The sequence below is a fragment of the Orycteropus afer genome, unplaced genomic scaffold (genome assembly GCF_000298275.1).
Source record: "Orycteropus afer afer isolate SDZICR_OR568_19922 unplaced genomic scaffold, OryAfe1.0 scaffold00139, whole genome shotgun sequence".
Taxonomy (NCBI): domain Eukaryota; kingdom Metazoa; phylum Chordata; class Mammalia; order Tubulidentata; family Orycteropodidae; genus Orycteropus; species Orycteropus afer.
The window spans coordinates 6,103,393-6,112,211 of NW_006921726.1; the positions used below are offsets into that span (position 1 = coordinate 6,103,393).

The 8,819-nt window shown below is 40.5% G+C and overlaps 1 protein-coding gene across 1 annotated transcript in view; it reads right to left on the minus strand.

Annotated features, from left to right (window-relative positions):
* The window catches only part of LOC103201019 (protoheme IX farnesyltransferase, mitochondrial), a 255,588-nt gene that overhangs the window by 32,023 nt on the left and 214,746 nt on the right, over positions 1-8,819 (minus strand). Inside the window, exon 6 of the mRNA XM_042781625.1 lies at positions 2,564-2,796. Coding sequence (XP_042637559.1) covers positions 2,564-2,796 — 233 coding nt within the window. The remainder of the gene's footprint in view (positions 1-2,563; positions 2,797-8,819) is intronic.

Below are 8,819 nucleotides of genomic sequence, written 5' to 3' on the forward strand. Positions count from 1 at the left end.
GTAGGATTGCCCAACCTTCCTTCCGAGGAGTGGCTGGTGGGTTTGAACTGCCAGCCTTCTGGTTAGCAGTCAAGTGCCTTAGGCACTATGCTACCACAGCTCCTATATATATATATGTATATATACATGAATATTTGCATATATAATAAAGCACAGATAGGGCTAAGTTATGGATACTTCTTAGACATCACCAAACACTTTGCATGATTGATTTTTTGGGTGTGAAGGCGTAGGACCATAGTCTTGTGGGATAATGCAGTCAATTAGCACAATATAGTCAATATCCTAGTTTGGTTTGGTGAGTAGCATCTGGGGTCTTAAAAACTTGTAAGCAGCCATCTAAGGTACAACTATCAGTCTCTTCTTTTCCAGAGCTAAAGAGAAAGAAGGAAACCAAATACTCAGAAAAGAAACTAGTCTACAGGACTAACAGTCTACATGAACCATGGCCTCATCTACCCTGAGATCAGAAGAACTAGATGGTGCCTGGCTACTACTAATTATCATTTTGGTCAGGGCCACATAGATAGATTCTGATAGACAGGAAGAAACATGTAGAATAGGACTCAAATTCTAAAGTCCAACCTTACTACGGCATTTGAGACTAGGGGGCTCCCCAAGACTATTGCCCTGAGAACTCCATAAATCTTGAACTGAAACTACCTCCTGAGGTTACCTTTTAGCTAAGTAACAGACTGGTTCATTAAATAAAGAATATTATCCCCAGTGAGTAGTGTGAACCTTTAAAAAATCATCTATATGAGACCACATGGTCCACTATTACGCTAAACCAAAGATGAAAGGGTAAGAGGAGAGAAAAGCCAGATTACTGGAAGTGAAATATCTAGAAGGGAATTAATGAGAATGTTAACACATGTAACCAATGTCTCTGAACAAGCTGTGTAGTAACTGCTACATGGAAATCTAATTTACTATGTAAACTTCAGAGAACATGATAAAATATTAATAAAAGAAGCAACCCACATGACTTTCTTGATTTGTATTAATCTTCCCACTGTATGAATGAGGAAGACTTAATAATTGAGTCCTTACTAAGGTCCAAACTCATTCTAAGCACTTTACATATAAAACCAGTTGTATCAAGTTGACTCTGACATATGTCGACCCCATGTGTGTCAGAGTAGAACTGTGCTCCACAGGGTTTTTGATGGCTGATGTTTTTGAAGCAGACTTCCAGGCTTTTCTCCCAAGGTGTCTGTGGGTGGACACAAGCTTCCAGTCTTTCAGTTAGCAGCTGAGTTCCTTAACCATTTGCATCACCCAGGAACTCCACTTTACATTTAATAACTCATTTAATGCTCAGAGCAACTCCATAAAAAGAGACTATTATTAGCCCCATGTTGGAGATGAGAAGACTGTAGCACAAAGATGTAAATTTCTCAAGGTTGCACAGCTAAGAAGCACTAGAGCTGGGATACAAATCTGGATAGCCCTGCTCTGGTGTCTATGTTCTCAACCACTGAGCTAATAATACTATCTCACATGTGGACATGACTTGGCTTTACATTTATTGCAGAGCAAAACGACAACCCAAATAAGCACAAGTTTCAGAATATTATATCTGTAGAATCACTAAACTCCAACATTTACAGGATATTAAAATCTTTCCCCAACAAGGACATTAGCATGTTCTAGGAGACAATAATGGTAAAGGTACAATTGCCCTTGTAAACTTGCCAAATCTGAGTATAAGAGCTTTTATGAAAAGTTTCAGAAATATGGCTCACAGAGTAATGGTTTATGGTCAAATTGCCTTTTGATCTTTCATGTGAAAAATATGTACTTACATATACTGCAGGAAACCTTACTACTTCCTTCTTAAGTGTTGGTCAAAAACACTAATTACTTAACTAATTAGACTGTGAAACTTCCCTTACAAATGGCAAAAATGAGCTATTTTCACCCCACATATTTAGCTGTGACATACCACCAAAAAAATGTAGAAATGTTTCAACAGTTTCATTGTAACAGTATGAACAATTTAAACAAATCACATAAAAATAAATTACAAACTAATGAAAATAGGGGGAGAAAAGAACCCAATTCCGTAGGAAAGAGTTAACGAAGCAGTCTGCTGACAAGTAACATCACTTTGGCAGTGTATGAAGGCTGAGTCCCAGACACCTTCTCCATGAAGTGGGACCTCTCAAACAAGTCAGTCACTCCACACTTGATTTGTGATTTCCAGATACTTTCTTTTCATTATACTTGTAGTCACAGGCTGAGAGGCAGCACTGCTCCCGCGTTTTCCCTTAGATGTTCCCTACTGGGGAAAGTGTCTTCATGTTCACCGCAGAGCCAGGAATGCCGTGGTTTTCCCTTAGCTCTGCAGTTGCAATAAGTTCAGACAGCCACATCAGCACATTTGCTAAAAGAATTAGTACAGAGTAAGAATCGAATGCCAAGTTCTGCAATTCTGGGAAGGAAATGTCTATCTGACTAGTATGTATTACTTGCAGAGAAAAGCCAGAGCTTTCATTCTGGGAACCTATGTTCCATGTCTGCTGAGGGAAGTTGAGACCGTATAGCGGGAGATACTCACCAGCATCGAGGCTGCCTGTGGCTGCTGTCCAGCCCATCACAGGCGGGATGGCCCCAACCACCGCTCCAACCCACGTGTTGGCAATGCTGATCCTCTTCAGTGGTGTGTAACAGCAGGTATATAGGAAAATGTTGAAGGCTCCTAGGGCCCCTGTCAGTGGATTCACCCCCCAGGTCAGCAGGGCAACTCCTGGAACAGCACAGCAAGTAGCAAAAGACACGGCGAGCAATGGACTAGAAAAGAGCAGAGAACACAGAGCAGTTATTTTCAACTCAAGTTCACCACACTGCCCGGAATTGGTATTGACCAAGGGCCCATAATCAACCTATATAGTGAAGCACTCTGGAAGGAAGTGCTGGCTGGGCATCTACCTTGTCATGGGGAATTCTCATTACAAAACTTAAAATAACAAGGCATTGCGCTTTCAGGATCACTGATCACTCCTTTTAGTTTTGGCAGTGGGGAATCAAGTAATTGAGAGTTGAGCTCAGAGAACTCCTGAACTCTAGCACAGGTTCTATACCTTCCTGACTGTATGTCTTGTACTCACCTGTACAAGAAAGATGATTACCTATTCCTTATAATGTTGAAGTGAGGACAAAGTGAGACAAAATATCTCCCATACATTTTGCGTATTCTGTTTTTTAAAACTAGTTGCCATCAAATGGACTCCAACTCATGACGACCCATGTGTATCAGGGTAGAACTGTACTCCATAGAGTTTTCCATGGCTGGTTTATCAGAAGTAGATCAACAGGCTTTTCTTCTGTGGTTCCACTGGGCAGACTCAAACCTGCAACATTTTGGTTAGCAGCTGACTGTATTAACTGCCTGCACCACCCAAGGACTCCTATACCAGACAGAACATAATACTGTAAGATTCAGGAAAAAAAAAAAAAAAAGGTATCTCAATTCTAGAAGCAGTGCTATCCATTTATACTTTATTTTAAAATACCACCTACATTAGTAGTAATTATTAACAATAATGTGCCCCTGTGAGTGTTATCATTACAACATCTTTAATAATTATAGACTCAGCACAGCACCAGTTACACATGGACAGTACCAACAGTAAAACACTAGGTGGCTGTTCAGTAGTAATAGCATAATTTCAGTTCAGTTTTGTTCATTAACATGGTTTAAGGACATGGCATTTCTAAGACGAGCTACAACAGTGTTACATATTTAAATTAAAATTTCAAATAAAATTCTATGATGTTAATGATGATTACAAGCTTGATTCTCAATAGAGTCTACTTTTCAAAGTAACCTTTGTGTGGCTTACTTGTGAAAGACTTTTTGAGAGTGTAGATAAATTGGATCTACTAGTTCCCGCTTATGTTCATGTTTATTTATTCTTTCTTAAGAAATGTAAGGAGGTTACTTAAGCCTGCTTTCTCCTTAGAGAAACCTTAATACCTTCTCTGAGTAAACTCTGTTTGCATAGTGTTCAGTGATCCTCATAATTAAGGATTGTACAATGTGCTCATTGGGAGGCAAGAGTCACCAGTGTGCAACTTCTAGGGTCCTCTGGCTTTTTTCCCTGAGGGAGGGAATCTTTACCCTCTATGCCCTCTAGTCACAGGGCTGCAGTATTCATATTCAGGAGAAGCCTGGTGTCTATGAGGCTGCTCCTTCAGGCAAAGGAATATCATAGAATTAAGACAAGTTAGAACTGAGAGTCCATAAGTGATGCAAATGGTTAATATGCTTGGCTGTTAACCCAAAGGTTGGAGGATCAAGTTTACCCAGAGGCACCTCGGAAGAAAATCCTGGTGATCCACTTCTGAAAAATTAGCCACTGAGAATCCTATGGAGCAGAGTTCTATTTGTTATGCTTGGGGTCTCCATGAGTCAGAGTTGACTCAATGGCAACTGGTAAAACTGGTAGAGCTCAGCCAGGGCTGGGGTTTGAAAGAAGAGGAGAACCTATCAGCTGAAAATACCTAGCTCAGGGTGATAGAACCTGGAAGCTGGAAGTGACTTATAGAGAATTTAGGATCCCACTGATATGGTGACCAGCCCTGACTATTCCCAGGCCTGTGGTCACTTGGCCTGGGAGATAGAACAAAAAAAAAAAAAATAGGATTTCTGATGGAAAAGAGAACATTTAAGGAATATGATGTGGTCAAATACTGTGATAAAGATCAATGAAAAACACCCATAAGATTTCTTAGTGAATGTTCAACGTTCACTGAATTCCCATCCCCCCTGTTCCTTAGCTACCTCTTATCAATCCATGGCCAATGACTTCCATAGTACCCCTTCTGGAACCCTCCGTCTTTTTTTCCTGTCTTTCTATCAATCCTGTCTTGACAATTCCCATTTCTGAATCTACTATCTCTGCTCCTACTGGAAAAAGCCCTACAAACATGCCAACTGGCCCCCTTTCAAGAGGATGAATTACCAGTATTGTTGCTTGGCTGAGTTGATTTTCTTCCTCACTTCTTATAGCTGTTTTAACTCTTCTCTGAACACTCTCAACAGATGCCCTTCCCTCTTATATACAGTGAGAAATGTTCTCATCTTTACCTCCTTGCTTTTCTCCCACTTCAAGGGAAGAAGCCATCTTCTTTGTTTTCAGGATAAACTCTCCACTGTTGCTCTTGATTTTCTCCCTGATCTGTTATCTTCCACCTCCACTGTCTATTGACCTAGTGCATCCTCAAATAAATTACCCTCTTCATATTTTCCCCAAGGAACCATCTCCTCTTGCTTCTGCACTCTTCAATGCCAAACATGTGTTGTCTCTACTTCTTCATTATCCTATTTGCTCCTCAACTCTCTCTCTCACAACATTACTGGAACAGGTCTCCTTAAGGTAGTGATGTCCCTGGGACCACCTAGCTTCTCAGTATAGGACACAAAATGATTTTCCAGATGAGAGATTAAGATGTTTTTGTGTTGCTTCATTTCAACATATGCCCAGGAAGAATAATTCTCATGGTGAAAAAGCAGTGCACATATTATAACTGTTGTTCTCCTATTAAAAAAGGTAGTTTACAGCTTGTAAGAACAGACTCTTCCCACCCTCCCACCTCTGCCCCTAGAACTCTAAAAAGCTAGTTTTATTTTGGGTAGGAGAAAAATGTGACTCATAAACATTTTTATTTTTCCTGAATTGACCCTTGTGTAAGACAAGGTTGTTCACTCCTTTTCCAAAGTCTGTGGAAGCCAGTTTGTTCAAAGGTATTAGTGTTATGAAAAGCCCTTTCAGAAAAGCACACATGAATTTAATTTATTGAGATGGGCAATTTTACGTGGAAGTTTAGTTTCTGACCCTTGTCAGAATCAAGAGAGAAATCATCAGGCTCAATTTTGCTGTTTAAATCGATGTGCTCAGGAGCATGACTAAAAACTGGGTAGCTTGACAAGTCACATAAATAAAATAAGGATGTTTATCCAGGTATCCATGATCATTCTCAGCACCTGAAGGAACCCATTTCCCTGCTGGTACAAGGAAGTCTGAATTGGTAGACTTCAGGGCATTCTTAGAAGTTTGAGCAAAGGTGTTCTGAATGCAAACTATGTGAAGTTCTCCTTTTTCCCGTGATATTTAATTTTTCTTAAAACATTTTATGCAAAAGTAATATAAGTTCATTTCATGAAATTTGGAAACTTCAGAAAATCACAATGAGAAATTTTAAATTAGGTATTCAGAAAAACATTCTGGTTTCTATCTTTCTAGTCTTTTCCTAATGTATACATGCTGTTCTTGTGTGCGAGCCTATATGACAGAGTAGAACTGCCCACAGGGTTTCCTAGGCTGTAGCCTCTACAGAAATGGATTGCCAGGTCTTTTCTCCTATGGAACTGCTACTGGTTTTGAGCCCCCTGCCTTCTGGTTAACAGCCAACTGCTTAACCATTGCACCAACAGGCCTCCTTAATCCATACATAGCTACTTAAAAAATAACTGGGAACATAATGAATTATTGTTGTTACCTGCTTAATTTCACTCTGTCTTGATAATTTGCCTGAAGTTACTAAGTATTCTTTTGCATCAGCATTATTTATTTTGGCTGTATGTGGCCTATTCTGTGAGCATGCCACGATTAATTCAATCAATATATCTTTTGGGATACTGAGTATTTTTCCAATTTGCTTTTATCAGAAATAATGTTGGGATGACTGTTAAAGAGATAGACCATTGTCCATAGCTCCAATTAGTGTCTGAAGATACATTCCTAGTAATAAAATTGCTAAGTCAGATCTGACAGCATGGCTTTAGGGATTTTGTCATGTGCTGCCAATCTGAGCATTTATACTAGTTTATTCTCCCATCAGCAGGTATATAAGAGAACCTCCTTCCTGTGCCCACCTCTACCACACACTATACCTGTACCAATGCTCTGGTAGCGTAGTGCCTAAGGTACTTGACTGCTAACCAGAAGGCTGGCGGTTCAAACCCACCAGCCACTCCTTGGAAGGAAGGTTGGGCAATCTACTTCCGTAGTGATACTGCCTCGGAAACTGAAGGAGCGCTCACTAGGAGTCAGGTCAGACTCTAAGGCACATAACATAATGCTGGCTATAGCATTAATAACAAAGCAGCACAAAAACAAAACTTTGCCAACAGGATAGACGAAAAATGGTATTATGTATGGGCTTCTCAAAAGACCTTAATAACACAGTAGAGACAGTTTATTGAGATCTTGTTGTTGTTAGGTACCACCGAGTCGTTTCCAACTCATAGCGACCCCATGAACAGCACAACGAAACACTGCCCAATTCCACGCCAGCTCCATGACCCCTCCTATATTTGAGCTCATCGCCGCAGCCACTGTGTCAATCTATTTTGTTGAAGGCCTTCCCCTCTTTCATCGACCCTCCACCCTAACAAGCATGACATCCTTCTCCAGGGAATGGTCCCTTCTGACAACATGACCAAAGTAGGTGAGACCAAGTCTGGTCATTCTTGCTTCTAAGGAGCATTTCGGGTGCACTTCCTCCAGGACAGATCTGTTAGTTCTTTTAGCAGTCCATGGTACTTTCAGCATGCTTCATCATCACCACAACTCAGAAGCAACAACTCTTCGTCAGCTTTCCTTATTCACTGCCCAGCTCTCACATGCATACGAGGTGATTGGAAATATCCTGGCTTGTGTCAGGCGCACCTTATTCCTCAAGGAGACATCCTTGCTCCTCAACACTTGAAATAGTCCCTTCGTGGTTGACCTGCCCATTGCTACATGTCATCTAATGTCTCGATTGCTGCTTCCATTGCCATAGATTGTAGAACCAAGCAACGTAAATTCTTTGACAACCTCAATCTTTTCTCCATTTATTGTGATGCTGCTCATTGGTCCAGCTGTGAGGCTTTTTGTTTTCTTTATATTGAGATGTAATCCATACTGCAGACTGTATTCTTCAATCTTCATCAGAAAGTGCCTCAAATCATCCTCACGTTCAGCAAGCAAAGTTGTATCGTTTGTGTATCTCAGGTTGTTAATGATTCTTCCTTCAACCCTGATGCCACGTTTTTGTTCATATAGTTCAGTTTCTCGGACTATTTGCTCAGCATATAGATTGAATAAATATGGGGAAAGGATACAACCCTGACACCCTCCCTTCTTGATTTTAAACCATGTAGTGTCCCCTTGTTCCGTTCGAATGACAGCCTCCTGGTCAATGTACAGGTTCCTCCTGAGTACAATTCAATGTTCAGGAATTTCCATTCTTCTCAGTGCTATCCATAATTTGTCATGATCCACACAATCAAATGTCTTTGCATAGTCAATAAGACACATGTTAACATCTTTCTGGTATTCTTTGCCTTGAGCCAAGATCCATGTGACAGCAGCTATGATATCCGTTGTTCCATATCCTCTTCTGAATCCAGCTTGCACCTCTGGAAGTTCTGTCAATATACTGCTGCAACCGTTTTTGAATTATCTTAGTAAGATCTTACTTGCGTGTGATATCACCTTTCTTTGGAAGGGGTACAAATATGAATCTCTTCCAGTCAGTTGGCCAGGTAGCTGTCTTCCAAATCTCTTGGCATAACTGAGTGAGTGCCTTCAATGGGGCATCCGTTTGTTGAAATATCTCAATGGATATTCATTCCATCAATTCCTGTAGACTTGTTCTTCACCAATTCCTTCATTGCAGCTTTGACTTCCTCCTTCAATACCATTGGTTCTAGATCATATGCCACCTCCTGAAATGGATGAAGATTGACCAGTTCTTTTTAGTACAGTGACTCTGTGTATTCCTGGCATCTTCTTTTGATGTTTCCTGCATCATTCAATATTTTG